General features: G+C 35.4%; 4 protein-coding genes across 5 annotated transcripts; all 4 read left to right on the top strand.

The window, feature by feature from the left end:
* Positions 1 to 3,300: 3,300 nt before the first annotated feature.
* LOC134261976 (uncharacterized) lies at positions 3,301 to 4,637 on the top strand. The gene has a single exon (XM_062744358.1). It carries the CDS (start codon positions 3,463 to 3,465, stop codon positions 4,084 to 4,086), a length of 624 nt encoding a protein of 207 aa, XP_062600342.1. The 5' UTR covers positions 3,301 to 3,462; the 3' UTR covers positions 4,087 to 4,637.
* A 1,154-nt stretch (positions 4,638 to 5,791) lies between these two features.
* Positions 5,792 to 7,562, top strand: LOC134261975 (uncharacterized protein F54H12.2-like). The gene is made up of 2 exons (XM_062744357.1): positions 5,792 to 6,168; positions 6,260 to 7,562. Exons 1-2 carry the CDS (start codon positions 5,792 to 5,794, stop codon positions 7,560 to 7,562), a joined length of 1,680 nt encoding a protein of 559 aa, XP_062600341.1.
* A 6,793-nt stretch (positions 7,563 to 14,355) lies between these two features.
* Positions 14,356 to 16,323, top strand: LOC134261977 (uncharacterized). The gene is made up of 7 exons (XM_062744359.1): positions 14,356 to 14,910; positions 15,072 to 15,110; positions 15,224 to 15,256; positions 15,368 to 15,427; positions 15,512 to 15,550; positions 15,644 to 15,685; positions 15,785 to 16,323. The coding sequence occupies exons 1-7, from the start codon at positions 14,577 to 14,579 to the stop codon at positions 15,961 to 15,963; spliced, it is 726 nt and encodes a 241-aa protein (XP_062600343.1). The 5' UTR covers positions 14,356 to 14,576; the 3' UTR covers positions 15,964 to 16,323.
* Positions 16,324 to 16,595: 272 nt separating this feature from the next.
* Positions 16,596 to 19,076, top strand: LOC134261979 (uncharacterized). Of its 2 annotated transcripts, XM_062744361.1 has the most exons (6): positions 16,596 to 17,783; positions 17,870 to 17,917; positions 17,999 to 18,052; positions 18,163 to 18,237; positions 18,342 to 18,401; positions 18,489 to 19,076. In XM_062744361.1, the coding sequence occupies exons 1-6, from the start codon at positions 17,758 to 17,760 to the stop codon at positions 18,733 to 18,735; spliced, it is 510 nt and encodes a 169-aa protein (XP_062600345.1). In that variant the 5' UTR covers positions 16,596 to 17,757; the 3' UTR covers positions 18,736 to 19,076. The 2 variants fall into 2 exon arrangements, with proteins under 2 accessions (XP_062600345.1, XP_062600344.1); XM_062744360.1 differs by having other exon boundaries at positions 16,596 to 17,917.
* Positions 19,077 to 19,682: the final 606 nt, after the last annotated feature.

The raw sequence follows: 19,682 nt of genomic DNA on the forward strand, positions 1-19,682 counted from the left end.
CTAAATTCAGATTCGTAAAAATACAACCTTATTGTTTCCGCCTTACACTGCGAGTAATAAAAATTACATACACATTTACAAAGCAATATCATGTATTTGAATGATTTCGTTATGAAGTTAACGTTTCCAATATTTGTAAAAAAAAGTGTTGCACTTACTCGTATGTATTGATTTTTAAAAATATACGTACATGTATACATAAGGTATTCGGGAAAATTTTAAGCAAGTATACTCCATGCTTGTTTGATATTTTTCAAACAGGACTTGACAAACAACAAGTCTGTGAGCCAATGCTCGCTAGTACAGTAAAACTCGGTTATAACGAAGTCGCTGGTACCTATGAAATCACTTAGCTATATCCGTAATTCGTTATAACCGTATAAGAAAATTCATTAAATTTATATAGCTGGGGATTCGCTATATCCGTGTTCGTACTAAACGAATTTCACTGTAATACCCCGTTATGATGTGAAAATACACTTATATATTAATTAAAAATTACAAAACAAGTTCATTTACTGGCATTAAACGGACAAATAGAAAGTTGACATCAGATTCATACAAAAACAAGATGTGTTTGTGAAACACTATGCGCCCGGTGGCAACAAAAATCGAAAAAGCTATTTCTAGCATACTAGCATAGGTAACAGTCAAGGTCACATGGCCATTGGCCTTGGTGTCGTTTGAAAGACAATGATTAGTGGAGTATGCACACCAAATATGAAGTCTATCTTTTATGGTTCAAAAGTTATGGTGAAAGGTACGAAAAAGCTATTTTTAGCATATAGGTCACAGTCAAGGTCACAAGGTCATTGACCTTGGTGTCATTTGAAAGAACTTCATTAGTGGAGTATGTATACCAAGTATAAAGTTTCTATCTTTCATGGTTCAAAAATTATGGCGAAGGTAAAAGTTTGCAGACAGAAAAGCTATTTTTAGCATATAAGTCTCATTCAAGGTCACAAGGTCATTAATATTGATGTCATTTGAAAGCTACTAATTAGTGAAGTATGCATACCAAATATGAAGTTTCTACCTTTCATGGTTTAAAAGTTATGGCAAAGGTTAAAGTTTTGGGACAAATAAACAAACAAACAAACAGACAGACAGACAGACAGGACAAAAACAATATACGCCTCGGATCTATCGATCCGGGCGCATTATAAATCCCATCATATGGCATGCCACAACAAATACCACAACAAATACCCCGGTATATGCTAAAATTTCAAACATTCTGCTGTAAAAAAAAATGCGACGGTAATGTGTCACATGTATTGTACAACAGACACACCGATTAACAGGCAGTTGACATCGGATTTTAAAAAAAAATGGATCCCTCGATTGAATCGAACAATAAATTATTGACATTAATTCCTTACATGTACCAGACATTAATGCAAGATACCAGAGGATTGAATTTCTTATATAATCTGATAGGAGAAAAAAAGTAGTTTGCCAAAATTCCATTTTTAGAGTTTCAAATAAAAAAAATTAGAAACCGGTTTAGAAATCAGAAAGTAATTAAAATTCGGTATATTTTTCATATATTATTAAGACTCACAAAACAGATTTTGGGAAATGTATCATGTGACCTTAAGATTAACCTATTAATCTTGGCCCCGGGTCTGACTGTTCGCTTGATGTTACTATAAAGCCTATTTCACACGCATTCTCAATTTATAGTGCCAAATCGACTTTGGGAAAAGTAAAAAAAATTGTGAGCTGAAACTAACATTTTTATATGTCATTTGAAACATGAAAATGCATAGTTATTAAAAATCACAATTTGATGTACATACTTCATGCTAGCTGTGTTTTGTTGACCTCCTTCGAAATGAATTCGGTTGGAGGGCCAATTTAACACAAAGATATTTACGTGATGTTGTTAAGCCATATTTGGAAATGAAAGATTTTTTTAAAATACAAAATAAAGATAAAACACATAAATTTTTTAAACTATAGGCATTTATGAAACCGTTTAAGCACCGTTTTCTAAAACAATTGCCTATGCCTATCTGATAATTAATTAATTAATCAATCTGTTGATTATTTTGAATGCTTAATTGCTTGTGAAAACTTTATCATCAAATCTCAAAAACAAAACAACGTTATCCCCACCACCCTTTTAAAGAATTGTTAATTACAAAGTGTTGCAAATTATATATGCTCAATAGAGCAATATACGTACATTCTACAATAATATAACGTAAATTGAATTTTCTGTACCATTAAAGCATACGTTCTAAAATCTATGTCAAGCAACAATTTAGATGGGTAAAATTAGGTACACAATTTAATACATGTATTTCTTGCAAAGCAACAAAAATGGAAATGGATTCAATTTCGACCAGTTTCTTGACACCCAACACTCACAGTCGATGTAAGAAAAGTTTTGTTTCAGATTTACGTTCCGAAGGATAACGCGCATTACACTTAAAACTATGCAATATTAACCAATTGCTCAAAATGGAAACATTTCATCATTTAAGGGTCATTGATACTCTGATAAGAGAGATAACTCTTAATAACATAAATGTCTATTATTCCCTTATAGATTTGCCAAGTTAAAGTGTCTCTTTTGTCCAATTTGTGCCCCGCAAGCTGTGCTATAATTGTCAGTATTTTGCTTATAAGATACCTTTCTTTTTGAAAATAATTAAGGTTCAAGCAACATTTAACATGAGTGAGCTGAGGGTTTATGAACCTTAAACACAATTTAACTTGTAAATAAAATTTTGTCAATTTGATTTTCAAATCACACGGATGCAAAAGATATCATGTAGAAAATGTTCACCTTTGCATGTGCACTTCCATTAGCATTTCTGCACTCTTGTTACAGAAAAATGCCATTTTAAGAAACTGTGTATTTCTTCATGTTTTTAGTTTTAAAATCATTAAGATTCACTCTTAAATCTGTTCAAACAGCTCTAAAATTCAATTTTACTTTACTTTAAAACATGGTAATGTAAATGTTGGTAACGTAAATATCGGTAACGTAAGTATAGCCCAACTGCCAAGAGGGGGGGGGGGTCAGAAAAGATGGGAAAATTGATAAATATATTAAAATTTCTAAAAAGATATAGCCCAACTGCCAAGAGGGGGGGGGGTCAAAGGGAGGGTCATAGATGGGAGGATATAGCCCCCTTGCCAAGCAAAGGGGGAGGGTCATAGATGGGAGGAGTATCAGATATAGCCCCATGTGATGATAAGTTGGTCAGATATAGCCCCATACGATAAGTAAAAGGGGGGAGGAGAGTCAAATATTAAAACATGAAATATGATTGGTTGGACAGATATAGCCCAAGAATAATGTGATAATAGATAGATAGGAGGAGTAAAGACTGTTGGTGTAATATAGCCCCAGCAAATGTATGGTTAAAAACAGAGGGGTGTGGAAAATGTTAAACAGAATATGTATATAAACAGCTATTGTTAAAGTAACATACAGTACATTAAGAAATGGACAATTTTCTAGTAGTTTCATCTAAGAGACCTCTTGAAGATGAGGGGGAAGAAAAAGATGTCAAGAGAGTCAAACCATACAACAAGAATACGGATGAGGAATATGACATAGGAAATGATTGCCACGTATCAGCACAAAGACATGAGGGCAACGTATATATACACATACGATATTTTGACACCAGTCCTACTGGGAGAAAGTATCCATCAAAGAAGGGTATTGTTTTACATCTCGAAAAATGGAAAAAATTAACGGAGGATTGCCTCGATGAAATTGACAAAGCATTAGAAGATTCACAAAAAGAAGATGGCAATGTTTCTTATAAAGAACACCTGGGTCATAACGTACATGTTACAGTGGAACAAGGTTACAAGTGGGTAGATATAAGAAAATGGTGGAAGCCAGAAGACGCAGAAAATATCGTGGCAACCAGAAAGGGCATCTCTCTGCCTGTTGATCTGTGGAAAGAATTTAAAAAGACTATCCCGGTTCTCAGAAAGAGGTTTCAAAAAGAGTTAGATGATATTAGATATTGTTATCTTGATCATGACAACCAAATGTCAATGTTAAAATGCCCTGGTTGTAATCCAAATGACTATATGAACCATGAATTGATCTAACATATGTTGTAATGTATGCAGAATAAAGAAATTTAAAAATAAAAGAGGGTTGAGTTTTGTGATAAAAGAAGAATAATAATTATTTACATGAAAAGATGTGACATATCTAACTTTCGATTATTATTAAAAATGTTATCCAAAGAAGAGGAACGTTATTTAAAAAACATATGGACAGATACAAAACACCCTGCTGCATTTAGTGGTCCGTACAAATTATATCAAGTTGTAAAACGTGAAGGGAAATACAAAATTGGCTTGCACAGAATCAGACAATTTTTGTCCGATACGGATGCATACTCCTTACAAAAAAGAGTGCAGCGGAAATTTAAACGACGTCATATCATAACTGACTCAATTGACTCTATCTGGGACGGCGATTTACAAGATGTTAGAAACATTTCAAAACACAACGACGGAATTCAGTATATCTTGGTATTACAAGACATTTTTTCCAGATTTCTTTTTACAGCCCCACTAAAACAAAAGACGGCAAATGAGGTGATTAAAGGGCTACGATCAATATTTGCAAAAGGGCGAAAACCTAAAATACTCAGAACGGACAAAGGAAGTGAATTTAAAAACAAATGGGTGATAGCGTTCTTAAAGAAAGAAGGAATCCACGTAATTTACACAGAAAATGAGACAAAAAGTAATTTTGCAGAGCGTAGCATTCAGAAATTGGAAAACATATTACACCGAATGTTTGTACAAAGAGATTCATACAAATTTGTAGATGAATTAACAAACATTACTCAAAGCATCAACGCGACACCGACTAGAGCCCTAGGAAACATGGCCCCAGTAAACGTAACAAAAGACACACAAGAAGAGGCTAGATTTAATGCATTTTTAGAGAGAGAAAAAAGAAATAAACATGCAAAGGGGAAAAAAAAGTTTTCCATAAAAAAGAAACCCAAACGAAAGCAATACAAGTTCAAAGTAAATGACCGAGTTCGAATTTCTCATTTAAAACGCACCTTTCAACGTGAATACGATCAGAAATGGACAGGAGAAATATTTGTAATAACCCATAGATATCGACATGAAGGTATTGAAGTATACCGACTTAAAGACTATACAGATGATCCAATTTCCGGTACATTTTATGCACAGGAACTGCAGAAAGTCAATAAAAAGGAAGACACTGTATGGAAAGTGGATAAAATCTTAAAGGAGAGGACAAGAAAGGGTGAAAAAGAAGTATTGGTATCTTGGTATCAGTGGCCTTCAAAATACAATTCCTGGATTAAGAAATCAGAATTGATTGACCTATAAATTTTAAGTAATGGATATTCGGATGGTTTTAAAATGTACAGACAGCCCTGATCTATACAGAGAAAATAAGCCTTATGATTTTTATGTGCATCTTCCGAGACCATTAACGTTAAGGGGACAGTGGTCAGTAGCATTACTAGAGACTTGTTTACCTTCAAGTAAAGGAAAAACGGATGTTTATATTTACACAAATCTATGTGAGGACACAATCGTCGGAGACAAAGAACTTCCACTATTAAGGTGTGTACATGTGAAGAAATCTGCACCGAATGAAATATTTACATATCCTTATGAAGTGTCCGCGAGACTAGGTGAGGTCCACGATGTACACATATATATAAAGGATACAAATGGACAGGACGCCTCATTTCTAAAAGAGGAAACGTCCGTGACATTGTTATTGAAGTTGAAAAATCCTTTATAAAGAAGAATGTCTGGATCGACGTACGTATCTGACCCTAGAATATGGAAGACATTTTACAAAAACATGTTAGACGGGAAATTTAATCCTCGAAATTATAAAGGAAGGCAGTCCGGCAGTGGAATTGCAGGGATGTATTCTAAGAAGCCTTACATGATACCAGTTAATCCACATATTACTGTTGAAGAACCAAAAGAAATAGTAGGCAAACAGGTGACTCCTCTTGCAGCAGTAGAAGAACGTGCCAAAGGAGAATTAAAAGAGGAAATTCGTGAAAATATTCCACACGTTCCAGTAGCTAGTATAAAAGCGGAGAATGATCAGAATTTACACATTTCAACCAAGAAGAGGAAGAAGTCAGGGAAAGGAGCAACACCAGGCTGTGCGTTAAAAAAATTAAAGACAACTGATACAAACTTGGCATCCAACATATTTTCAAAGGGAAAAAAAGGGTTTTTAAGAAATGGCTTTTCTCAGTGACAAAATTACCGAAATTGGTCTTCCTGCTGAACTGTCTTTATTTACCGTACCACCCAATCAAGTTGCAGTAGAAAAAATATATTTTGCGGAATACCGTCCAGTGTCAGCATATAATACAGAAGATGCCCCGATAGAAATCTCCATACCTGGTCAAGGAAACGAATACATTGATTTACGAAGAAGCCGTTTATATGCAAAATGTAAAATTGTCAAAGTAGATGGAACAGCTTTAGCAGCCCAAGAAAAAACTGGTATTATAAACCTCCCTCTACAGTCACTTTGGTCCCAGATAGACACATATATGAACGGGAAATTAGTTTCTCTGAACACCAGTTATTACCCATGGAAAGCCTACTTAAAACTCATCTTGTCTAGTGGAACTGATGCCTCAGAATCGCAATTACAATCACAACTTTTTTATCTAGACGATGCTACAATGGATGATGGAAATGCATACGGTGGAACAAATGGCGGTTTGGCAAAAAGGTATATCTTTACAAAAGAGAGCAAAATTTTTGATATGGAAGGACCTTTGTACGAAGACATTTTCCGTTTGGATAAATACATATTAAATGGTGTAGACGTAAACCTAAAATTATTCCGGAGTAGAGCATCATTATTGGTTATGAGTGCAGAGTCAACCCCAGCATACAAAGTACAACTGTTGGACGTCTCATTTAAAGCCTGCATGATTAAAGTGGACAGTGGGGTGTTAATTAATCATGCAGAAATATTAAAAGAAACTACAGCGAAATACCCGTTGATAAGAACAGAAGTGAAGATGAACACTTGTCCTTTAGGGTCTGGAAGCTTTATATGGCAAAACGTTTGGTCTAACAATCTACCAACAAAGGCATACTTTGCATTCATCTCCCAGTCTGCAGTAAATGGTAGTTACACCAAAAACATATTTAATTTTCAAAATTTGGCAGAAGAAATTGCATTGTACGTGAATGGCGAAAGCATTCCAGCAAGACCCATGAAAATTGATGTAGGAGTAAACGAGAACCACGTCACACCATTTGTGAATCTATTTGAAGTGGCTGAGAAATGGAACCAAGACGCCGGACTAAGCATAACGCGCACCATGTTCAACGAGGGATATGCAATTTATGCATTTAATCTCGCTCCTAGTGATTTAGGAGAAGAGTATATAAATTTAGTTCGGCAGGGAAGTGTCAGATTAGAAGTGAAATTTGCCGCGAATACTACAGAAACGTTAAATTGTTTGGCTTATGCAGAATTTCCCGCTTTACTTGAAATTGACCAATCCAGAGACATCAAATACACACGAGTATGAATGCCCGTGAGTTATTAACGCGAACGAAAAATAACAGACATACTGCTGCTGTATTAAGAGGTGTCTTTTCTTCAAACAATCTGCCACAGACAGTATCCAAATATCCATCTGCATACATTTGCAACACCGACCCTTCATATTTGCCAGGAAGTCACTGGGTAGTGTTCTGGATGCACAGTCCGAAACATGCCGAATTTTACGACAGTTTGGGAAATGCACCGGGATATTATAATGCAGCCTTTGATATGTTTTTACAAAATAATTGTGAGAGTTGTAGTTACAATAATGTTCAGATACAAAACAAAGAAAGTGTTTCATGTGGATATCATGTATTGTTTTATATATGGATGAAATGTTATAATTATTTAATGTCACAAATAATAGAAATATTACACCGTTGTACTAATCCCGATACTTATGTCAAAGAGTTTGTGAATAAATATCTGTAGAGGGAGAATAAAAAGTGTTGTTTATAAATAGTTTCAACACAGTACAAATGTTTATCATTTGCGCTCTGATGCTAGAAGAAGGAAGCATGTATTGGTGGGAAAACGAATCCGTTTTGAGATTTCAATCACCTACAACCTGTATGATATCAGGTGCAACAATGTCAGGAAAAACTCATTTTATTTATCGCATTTTACGGAATTCAAGCGGAATGTTTGAAATTCCACCGAACAAAATAGTTTACTGTTATAGTCAGTATCAACCTTTGTTCGAGGACATGGAACAAAACATTCCGAATTTTAGTTTATATCAAGGGTTACCATCCAAAAATCAAATAGAAGAGTGGACAGAAGGTATGAAGCATATCGTGTTGATTTTAGACGATTTAATGACACAGGTAGCCAAAAGTGAAGAAACCGTTGCAGTTTTTAGCATCACGGCCCATCACAAAAACTGCACAGTGTTTTTTTTAACCCAGAATTTATTTTTTCAGTCAAAGAATTTTCGCAGTTTGTCTTTAAATTGTCATTACGTGGTTTTGTTTCGTTCTTTGCGAGACTCTAAACAGATATTGTCATTTGGGGCCCAAGTCTATCCAGGTCAATCCTCGTATTTCAAGGACGCATATCAAAAAGCAACATCAAAACCATACGGATATTTATTGGTTGATATGAACCCAGCCAGTCCAGATCAATATAGGTTGCGCACGCATATATTTCCACAAGAAGACACCGTGATATATTTACCCAGAGAATAATACCAGTAAGAGTTATTTTCAGTACCATGAGCCTTCTAGTGACATCCAATGCAGCATTCCTTAAAACATTATATTCAGCGGACCCCAAACAAAGAAAAGCTTTATTAAGAACGATGTCCGAAAATCAACAACAGGCTTTATGTGAGGTAATTTTAAATGTGTACAAGGGAACATTTCCTTTAACGAAATATTATATTAAGAGATTGTCTCCTCATCAAAACACCATTCATAAACTGAGCAGCAAGTCGATAAAGACGAGTGCCAAACGAAATCTATTACTACGAGAACATACCATACTACCTATTTTACTGAAACCGTCATTGAGTATACTAAATAATGTCTCGGGAGTTACTTTTAATACCAAAAGAAAAGTATGACATACTCTTAAAACCAAAAGAAGAGCCGCAGATCAATCAAGGAGAAAAAGACAATTTACCAAAAGAGCAATTAGAAGAAGAAATTCAAACTAAAACTACTGACGAGGAAAAAAAGAAACGTCAAGAAAAAAAAAAGAAGAAAAATCAACAAGGTTCTGGATATATCGTCAAAAAGAAAACAAACGGATCTCCACCAGGATTTCCTGTGCACAAGACTATACTAAAGAAAACGAAGAAGAAGAAGAAACAGCAATGGTTTAAACTTTAATCAGAACGTTTCAATTCATGTTTGTTAAAATAGACAATAAATCATTCAAAAAAAAAACAATCTTGTCATGTTTTTATAATATGTCATACAACCCTCCTTTTTTAGTATAATTACATGGACATTTGAGAAAAAAGGAGGGTAAAACAATTGTAAACACAAGTTTTTCAATAACCGTAAGGTAAAGTGTCATACGAATCTGGTAGTATTGCTCTCTTTGAATAAACAAGTTGATATTGTTTATTTTCTGTAGTGTTATAAATTTTATACAAGTATTTAGACCTCGTGATTTTTGCTGGGTTTGTTACAGTCAAAGTTTTGCTCTGGTCAGTTGTGACAATGTCTAACATGGAACGAAAGTTTAAGATTTGTGAATTTTTATAATTGAGAGAAAACCCGCGAATGCGACAGATCTGCTCTCCTTTAACAGATCTAAATGCATAGTTTTTAGGACCTCCAGACACGAACTCTACAATGTAATCATCAGGAGAACCTAACTCGTTCGTCAACTGTCCAAGGTAAGGTCCAATTTCTGGTTCTACATCGTCTCGTCTACTGACAAAGATAACAGAGTCTGTATCGAAATATAAGACACGTCTGTCGAGCATGTGTAAAACGTCATAAAGTTTTAGTCTGGCCCAACAGGTCGTGAATGCTGCAATGAATATATTTGTTTGGTAATCTTCTTTAACGAGGTCACTTTTGTTTCTCCATGTAGTATGGATTAGTTCGTCATTAACGATATGAAAGTCTGTGACCTCTTTAGACGGATCAAAAAGACTTGCAAAAAATTTGTCAGCTTCAGTATCGTGAAAAAAGGATGTTTGAGGCATGTTTAAGCGCTGTCCAAATTTCCCCCAAAATGAATTTAAAAGTAATTTGGCAATAGATCTGAGTGCGGGGTTTTTGCAAATAGTCTCGCGGTCTAGTTGAATATTTTCCTTAGCTGCATAATTAATAATATACTGCAAGGCCTCGTCTTCCGTTTGTATGTCGGTCGGCCAACCACTAGCCTCTTGTTTTATTTTCAGAAACAAATCAATATATCCACCGAAAAGGTCGTTTTCAGGGTCACCAGGTGAAGAAACACAATCAAAATGATATATTTCATACGTTTTAACAATCTTATAGCCGGCCTGTACTGCTCGAACTATCTCCGGTGTACACCATGTACCTGTGATACACCGGTCTTCATCAGAGCAAGTGCAACGCAGTTGTCTCTCTTCTTCTGCACATTTCTTACATAAAGCAAACACTAGTTTGTCGTTTATTCTTTGAGGTAGAACGGGGAAGTATAGATTTCTAGGAGGCAATACTTTAACTTTAGCTAACCCAAAATAATTTTCAATGCTTTGAAAATCCCTAGTTATGATTTGAGGGTGCTTAAGTGGATATTTACAATACTTGTTGACGGACGGATAAAGAGAACAAAAATCTAAATAATGAATTTTTTCATCTTCTTCGACTTTCTTGTACAACTTAACAGCATTAGTTCTCCCCCCAAAAAATGCATCTCGGGGGTTTAGTCTTTTCTGCAAGTCTAAAGAGGCCACAAAGTCGGACACCTCAGTGTCGTCTGTCTTCAACTGTACGAAGTCGTGCTCCCAAATAGTAACAACAGTCATACCGAGAGATTTGAGATATTTTTCTTTTTTTATAGTTAATGCAAGCAGTTCGTCTAAGGTCTGATTAGTGCGCGGCACGCGAAGTCTGCGTTTGTCTGGGTAACATATAGAACATCCATGCCATAGACATCCGTGAAATTCATATGCGGTGTTTGTTTCCCTACAATATCCATCTAATTTATAATTTGAATTGGGAACTTTATATTCTCCATCATTTAAAGCATGCCTTATATATAAAGGAACATTTCCTTCTCTTTTTTCTTTTTCCATTACCCATTCTAACCACTCGATTGACATTTTGCTATATTGATCACGATGATATCCCGAAGATGGAACCTGAGCAAGAGGACTATCGATAAATTGCTCCTCCTCTACAAAATAATCATCATCTTGTAAGGCCTGCGTAGTAACCCACCCCTTTCCCGGAATGTTTACGCGAACTTCCCCCTCCAATCGCCTGGCTTCTGCCCATAAGACTTCGTCTTCGTGTCTAATTTTAACTTTTAAGTCCTCGTGCAGAAATTTAGACTTAAAAACTGCCATGCAAACACTGGCGATAGTTACATGTTGGAACGGATCTACGCTACCTTTTAAATGATATTCAATATTCCCCTCGTCATTTAATTCAAAGTCACCTTTACCTGTAATTTCCATTAAAGTTTCTCTAAACTTTAAACAAGCTTGACGAAGTATATCAACATCACTTCGACAATACTCTATAATTTCTTTGGCAAAATCGAATTGTTCATTGTTGTCGATTTTTGCCTGATGCCATGTTAAAAAATCGCTGCGATCTGTATTACTCATAGTATCACATCCGTAATGACACGGATCGGGGTATGGCCCCAAGTAACTTTGATTTTCAGTTGTATTGAAGAAATGAGGGAAATAGCCTTTTTTTAATTCGCTTAAACCAAAAGCTTTCGGTAGATTGGATAGTTTTGAGGGTAAAAAATTGTAAGAGTCGAGAATTCGGATGTTTAATTGATTCGCGACATGTATGTACATAAGTTTTGATCCCGAATAGATAACATCCGGTATGATACTGTTCTCGACTAGATATTCTAATATGAAATACCCATCATATCCTTTCATGTTATGAGCTAGTGCGGTATAATTTTTATGATGTTCTGAAAAAAGCCATTGACCAAACTTTTCTTTAATATTTTCTCCTTGAAACACGACTTCGCGAAAACCGCAGGTCTCTTCACAAGGTTCAGTACTGAAACAATCGTTTTCAGTATCAAAATGATCACATTCAGGACATCGTTTTCCGCAGAATTGACACTTAACGTCGATTTGTTGTTCATCTATACACATCTCGCAAACTTTGTGAGCAATGACTAAATTTGGAACGTGTTCAAACTTTCCGCAATGAGATTGTTGACAATTTGAACACAATGAACAATTCGATCCGCTGCAGTCTTTACATTGCGCGGGGTCGTGATTATATCCTTCGGGACACTGTAGAATGCAATCACTTTGAGTGCACTCAAAATCAAAAAAAATAAATTTAGGGACGGATTTCTTGCTTTCGGTTGGGCGTATGAAACACAGGTGGTCATCTGGGACATATTTACCGCAACTCTTACACATCCACTCACCACACACGTGTTTTGAGGGTTCAAGTGCCTTTCGATCTATCACTTTCTGACATGTAACACACTTCCACCACCTGGCACACGCCGATTCTTTTCGTTTACCTTGTGGAACTAAATGACTTTTGTAACAAGAAAGTGATCGACAAGTCATATGACATAATTTGCAACTCATTTTCACTCTAGATGGCCTACACTCTTCTTTTCTTTTACATACATAACACGTGGATTCACATTGGTGTAAATTTTTGTACGGAATTAAACAACGCGAGCAAAACTTTGACTTTCCAAAAAACCCACAAATATTAACAATAGCATCGAAATGAGGAATTTTGGTCCCAGTAGTTTTATCATGTACATCTGATAAATATAAATAGAGGCGTTGTTTTACGCTATTTTCGGGCGGGGTTTTGATAAATTTATTTCCGCCTATAGCCCTAATCACCAAAATATCAACATTTAGAAACTCCTCAAAAGCATTTATATCGGACACTGCTAGACGGCGATCTGTAGGTACACCGGCTAACCTACACAGTTCTGCAGTGAGTTTAGTCTGTCTTTTTCCTGGATCACGATGATCACGCAGTTTATTATAATACCATTCAGGTACTTTTTTATATTTCCAAATTAACTTTTCTAAATTACGCTTGTCTTCACCGCCAGTGAGGGAATTCCATTCTCTTGTTTTGACATGATTGATTTTGGCAAATGCCATAGTTATAGCACGAGCCATGCAGGTTTCGTCATCGTTATTAATGGTGATAACAGACCGTTTTGACTTTGTTGAACTTTTTGGTCCATGAAGTTGCTGTATGGCTCGTCCACGTCCGCCTGTATATAATAAATCAAAATATTAAAAATACGGGTTATCCAAAAAAAGTAGTTAGAGTTATCTCTCTTTTCCCGAGAACTGAAAACAGACACAACTTACCTACAGGCACTTGCACAGTACCAATATCTAAATAAAAACTTTCATCTAAGGGCATGTCTTCATGACTGGTCAGAACATGGTTTATATGATCAAGAATGACCTGCGGTGTCATATTCTGAATTTTCCGCAAAGGGACAATGATAGGTGTGTTAAGAGAGTCTGAGTGGACGATGACACGAATGAAGTCACTTTCAGCCCTTAGATCTTGCGTAGCGTCTTGTAATGTGGCACCAAACATCTTTGAAAGTTTATCTTGAACATCTCTTACTCTTCTTTTTTCCCGAGCAATGTCAGAATTTAATTTCACGACGTAATGCCGATCAATGGCGTTGTTTCTTTTGAACGTTTTTTCGTTCACTTTACGAAAAGTATAAGAAATGTCTTCTTCTTCTTCTGTCGCTGAAGGTCCTGCCCCTGTTTGATGCAGGTCTTCGTGAAATCGAAACAGTTCATTATTGTCGTGAAATACGGCACCACACCACTGACATTTTTGAATTAATAAAACCTCTTCTCCTTCATTGTCGTCGTTTTCTTCTTCTTCTTCGACAATTCGTCTTAATTTCGCTGGTATGAGGATATTTAATTCTTCCGTTCTTTCATGAGTATATTTATGAAATCGGAAAGTTTCCTCATTTTCAAACCTTCTTGGACAATATGGACATTGAAAAACCATTTCCTATTTTAATAAATAAAAATTAATTAGTATTTGTTTGTTTATTTTTGTTTAAATAAGTAAATAAATATATATACATATCATACAAATAGATATATATTCTACAAGTAACTGCCTCCCCCCTTTCCTCTCTTTTTTTGGGAATGGAAAATCATAGAGAGATGGGGGATCCCCCCTCCTTGCACCCCCCCCCCCCCCCCCCCCCCCCCCCCCCTCCCCCCACATTTGAAATGGAAATCATGAGAAAAAGTGGGATAGCTTGAACTAATTGGAGAGTAAGGGGAAAAAAGGGGTCACTGAGTTTTTTTTTCTGTCTGTGTCTCGTCTGGTGCGTGCCTTAGATGTTGCCGCTCCCTCCCTCTTTGTCAAAAAAAAGGGTCACCCGAGTACTTGATACAAAGATGGCGATGTATAGAGATTGGATGTTGTGTGTGCTGCTGCTCTCTGGGGTGTTGGCTCTTCCCACCCCAGAGTGCACCCCATATAGAATCTGCTGTGACGAGGAGAGGGAATCCCCCTTCATCCAGTGTTCGGGTGCCTGCGAATGCATCGATTTTTCGGTGGGTGGAGGACAGACTGTCCTCCACCCCCAATTCGAAATAGGGACCCGGGAGGTTGTGTTTGATTCTCGGTACCTGACCATGGTTATCCATGGTCAGGTACACCCACGGCAAGGTAAGAGTACAAACTCTCTCTCTCTCTCTCGTTTAGAATGAATATTTTTTTTTGTAATGGATATTTCTGGACAACTGGATCAATTAAGGGATTGATAGTAGTCAGATCTCTCTCTCTCTCTCTCTCTCTCTCATGTTTATAATAAATATTTTTTTTTGTAGTGGATATTTCTGGACAAGCTGATCAAGAGATTAATAGTAGTAAGATCTCTCTCTCTCTCTCTCTCTCTCTCTCTCTCTCTCTCTTGGGTGTGTGTGGGGGGGGGGGGGGTCTATCGTAAATATTTAATAAACACTTTACTTTTTCCTTTTAGAAACACCCATCCAGCCTCAAGCCACTACAGGTGGTAGGTTATTTTGATTATTTTTTTTTTTTGTCATTTAATACATCATTATTATACTTTAAGACATCCTATTTGTGTAACATATGAAATTACTTTTATTTTTTTTTTAACTAGAAGACTCCGGGACAACTCGTGTGGTCTTGACCTCCCATAGGATGGCTTCGATCACCTATGGTAGGTATTGTTTTTCTCTTCTTTCACCCTCACCCCCTCTCTTCTATTTTTTCTAAATGTGTATGTCTTTTCTTTTTTTTTCAGGTGAGGGCAAGACCACCACGACTTATGAAGTGATGACAGGTATTACTCTTTATATTCTAATATTCCTATTACAAACATCTTTTACAGGTTGATATTTTTGATATTTTAATGATTTTTTTTCTCTTTCTCCAGGGGAATTTACTTTACCAACTGCAGCGGTTGTTGTTATTACCGGTAAGTTTCTTTCTTTTTGTTAGTATATTTTCACTTTTATTTTATGTGTTTTTTTCTTTAAAAATATTTTTTACTAAAAGTCATTCTTTTTTTAAACAGAAAAACCCAGAGACTCTGATAGATTTGTATATTTTAGTTTATTATCCTTGCTTATTATACCCCTGATAGTGCTTGGCTTCCTGCTTTTTAGACATTATAAACGCACGCATTATCGTTCTACACGCTCTGCTTGTATAGAATCCAGTAATGTATATAAGTCAACTACTACTACAGTTTAACTTTTCATATAGCTATAGTCCCTCTTTATATTCTCATTGCATTTCTTTTTCACTTTTCTTGTAGGTGTTGTGACCTTCCTGTTTGTGTTGTTTCTATATCTATGTCTTCGTTATCGTCGTTTTTGTTGTCGTCATCGTCGTAATCGCTCTTCTCCTTCCGAGTTAGAACCGCAACAGTTGCCTATGTTTTTGCAGGAGGAGGAGAGCGATTCGATGTTGTCGGCTGAAATTGTGTTTGAAAGAGAGAAGTCTGAGTAAATCCCCCCCCCCCTGTTTTATTTCTGTAATTGTAACCGTTTTTTATACACACATATATCTTGTCTTCGTCATGTACGTTACAGATTTTTTTTTATTTTTGTAATTTTTTTAATGCCAGTTGTATGTAAAATTAAAAAAGCGTATAGTTTGAAGTATATGAAATGTCTACATAAAAAATATTTTATTAATTCAAGAAACGCTATAAAATATTCCTGAAAGTGTAACGTAACATCGTATAGTACGATAAATTATATTTATTCTAATTAACTTCATTATATGAATTTTGTTTCATGTACATGTATATAATTCAACAGAAGATTGAACTCAATAGCCCACATTATACCATTTAGGATATTAATGACTTTTCTTGTGGTTGTATTTCTTTTCTATACATGTATGTATTAATAATTTTTGTTCACATGCCCCCCCCCCCCCCCATTTACTTCTGTATGTCCAGTAATCATGACTTTTTCACTGTTTTTGTATATATCTATGTTTTGTTTTTTTTTACTTTTATAGTTCTTGTCCTGTTCATGTCCATGTTTTATATGTTTTGTGTTCGTGAGGAAGAGGAGGAGGCGGAAGTGGAAGTCCCTGTTGTGGAGGAGGTGGAGGAGAGAAGGCCCCGCAAGAATCCACGGATGCCGACCTGTGCCAGCACCCGTGTTCTGCGTTCGGCCAGAAATCAATGATGAACATTTATTAATTCATTATTATTCATATATACATATTCATTATTCATATTTCTAATAATTTTATTTGCATTTTGTCATTACTTTCCTCTGTATTCGGACCTTCTGTTGATTCCTAATTAACTGTCAAATCTCTTTATAATCGCTGATATTAATATTCTTGTACTATATTTTAATATTATTGTTTTCTTCTTATGCGGATACCTCCCCCTCCTCCTCTTCTTCACCTCGTAAAAAGTTAAATGTGCATTTTTTGTTGTATCGATTGATGTTTGTTTTTTTTTATTGTTTTTGGTGGTTTTTTCCATACGTTTTCCTGTATGTTTAATAAATCTTTCTTTTTTTCTGAATATTTTTTGTTTTTTTTTTAACTTAAGGATATCCGATCCTCTGCCAGGAAGGATAACTAAAAAAAATTAATTTTTAATTTGAAATGCATCAAAGTGAACTTTAATCTTTAACTTTAATGAAATGCTGTGGATAAATTAACATTACTCTGTGGATTCAGAGACACTTCTATGAGTATTTTTGATTTCTTAACTGCTAATTTTATAAACCTGAGGATCGGACTACCTTAATGGCATGCACAAAAATTGATTTATGTGCAACGTGATCCATGGACATGCAGTAACAACTATTACTTTTGTTTTTTACTAGTTACACGTTTTTAAAAGTAGGAAAGGACTTGTCTTTCGTTTCTGGCATTAATTAACATGGACATTTAAATGCTGACGCAGTTCAAATTTTGCCTATAAAAAGATTCAAATGATTTCGGTTTTATATCTATTTTCGGACGCAATCCTACCTGCGATATCTCCCAGATTTCTCCACTCACTTTTACAATATGGCTCAACAGCTGATTACAGAAATGTAAGTCAAGCTCTTTCTCTCTCTCTATCTCTCTTTGTTTCTCTCCTTTCTCTTTCTCTTTTATTATGCTTCGAACTGTTTTTCAGGTTAAAAAAGAGCAGCGATCTTAGAGTTCCTTCGGTTGATTTACAAGAGTAGGTTTTTTTTGTATACGTGATGATTTTTTTTTATTACAAGTTTTCAATTATGACACTGTTACGTTTCCTCGATTCCAGCACTGAAGAACCTATTAATATCAGCTCCGACTCGGATCTCACACCTCCAATTGGGTATTTCTTATTACTTTCTTTTTAACAGAAATTTTTAGCTTTTTATCAATCATTTTTCTTCAATAAAATAAAATATTAAGTCCCCCCCCCCTTTTACTTTTTTTTAATAGATCACCGACAGTTGAATCATTATCAGCATTATCGTCATCTACTCAACAGTCTGCTTCTTTTTCGGCTACTTCCAGGTATACATTTGCTTTTTCTTTACTATTAATATACGTCCAGGACAAGGGGTTTTTGTTTTGTTATCATTACTCTTGACCGTCATTAACCCAATTTTTACTTTCAGATCTCCTACACCTGTCTCCTCTAGATCTACTTCCCCGGAAATAACATCTCCTTCTCAAAGGTATTTTAATTTTAGAATTTTTCCCGCTTTAATTTAAACATTCCTTTAAGTTTGTAAATCTATTATTTTGTTTTTCTTTTCTTTCAGTCCATATTTCTCACAGACTGATGATGAAATCCTCGATGTTGATTTAGGTCCCGATAATTTTGCTCTTTACAATATGCAGAAAGAACACGACCGACTCACAAGAGAACTGGTCTCAAAGAAAAAAATTCAAGAAACTTTAAAGAAAGAATTAAATGAAATTTCTACAGAGATTGAAAAGATAACAAAAAAAATAGATATTGTGCAAGAGGATATGAAAGAAACATGTAAAAAATTAAATTTTAAATAGTAAAATGCCCTTACTTTTCAATGGCTGTCGTCCAGCGTTGGTATTCATCGTTAGATCGTATTTTACCCCCTCTTTTATACCCTTTTCTTTGACCAATACGTCATTTTCAAATTAATTTCGTGATTTTACAAATGTTCATTTGGGTTTTTTTCGTGTTTCGTACTTGTTTATTCCATAGTCTGCACGTAAAACACTTTCCTGTACATTACTTCTTTAAAATTTGTTCTTGTTCGTTTCAAAGTCTTCATGTAAAACGCTTTCCTGTACATTCGGGTTTTCTTTATTTGTTCTTGTTCGTTTCATAATGTTCATGTAAAACATGTCTCTCTATGTACATTCGGGGTAACCCGTTTTTAAATTTTACGCATTGCGTTGCGCGTTTTTGAATCCATAATACCTATTCATACTTCTCCAAACGTCCAGACCATATCGCAGGATTTCATAAAAGAAAATTAAAAGCTACAATGATATCAACTTTTTGTCATTTAACGCATTGTTCGCAAACGCCCCCCTCCTCTGTGTTCATGAAAAGTTACGGCTGTATCTATTATTTTGGTCATTTCACGCGATGCACGTGCGCGCTCTTGCAAGCACGTGCGCGCAAAATGACCTTCGTTCCGCAAATCTACATAACATGCCTACTGACCCTAAAAAGGTTTCACCTAAGTCGGACATGTAGTTTACAAGATCATTCGCGGAAAAGATTTTCCCAGGAAGAAGAAAAATAATAATAACTAGATCTTTTTGTCGTTCAACAAAAACGGAGGGCTTTTCGACCCCTTAAAATAAAAATCTTAAAATTCAATATTTTACAATTAAAAAAATCTTATAATACAATATTGAAAAAGTTCTTTTGAGATCAATTTTTGATTGGAAACATAACAATTCTCTTTGTACATCAATGTCTAATGAAAGAGACATAACTCTTTTGTGGTTATTATACAGAT

This window comes from Saccostrea cucullata, unplaced genomic scaffold (assembly GCF_032062105.1).
Source record: "Saccostrea cucullata isolate Sc308-1 unplaced genomic scaffold, CSIRO_AGI_Scuc_v1 ctg11671, whole genome shotgun sequence".
In the NCBI taxonomy this organism is placed as follows: domain Eukaryota; kingdom Metazoa; phylum Mollusca; class Bivalvia; order Ostreida; family Ostreidae; genus Saccostrea; species Saccostrea cuccullata.

What these genes read in the sequence shown, in the direction of transcription:
- LOC134261977 (XM_062744359.1), top strand. Translation starts at nt 14,577, where the DNA reads ATGTTGCCGCTCCCTCCCTCTTTGTCAAAAAAAAGGGTCACCCGAGTA. An exon ending in GATGGCTTCGATCACCTATG is followed by an intron (nt 15,428 to 15,511) that starts GTAGGTATTGTT and finishes TTTTTTTTTCAG; the next exon opens with GTGAGGGCAAGACCACCACG. An exon ending in AGCGGTTGTTGTTATTACCG is followed by an intron (nt 15,686 to 15,784) that starts GTAAGTTTCTTT and finishes TTTTTTAAACAG; the next exon opens with AAAAACCCAGAGACTCTGAT.
- LOC134261976 (XM_062744358.1), top strand. Translation starts at nt 3,463, where the DNA reads ATGGACAATTTTCTAGTAGTTTCATCTAAGAGACCTCTTGAAGATGAG.
- LOC134261979 (XM_062744360.1), top strand. Translation starts at nt 17,679, where the DNA reads ATGATTTCGGTTTTATATCTATTTTCGGACGCAATCCTACCTGCGATA. An exon ending in GATCTCACACCTCCAATTGG is followed by an intron (nt 18,053 to 18,162) that starts GTATTTCTTATT and finishes TTTTTTTAATAG; the next exon opens with ATCACCGACAGTTGAATCAT. An exon ending in TCTTTTTCGGCTACTTCCAG is followed by an intron (nt 18,238 to 18,341) that starts GTATACATTTGC and finishes TTTTACTTTCAG; the next exon opens with ATCTCCTACACCTGTCTCCT.
- LOC134261975 (XM_062744357.1), top strand. Translation starts at nt 5,792, where the DNA reads ATGTCTGGATCGACGTACGTATCTGACCCTAGAATATGGAAGACATTT. An exon ending in GGAGCAACACCAGGCTGTGC is followed by an intron (nt 6,169 to 6,259) that starts GTTAAAAAAATT and finishes GGCTTTTCTCAG; the next exon opens with TGACAAAATTACCGAAATTG.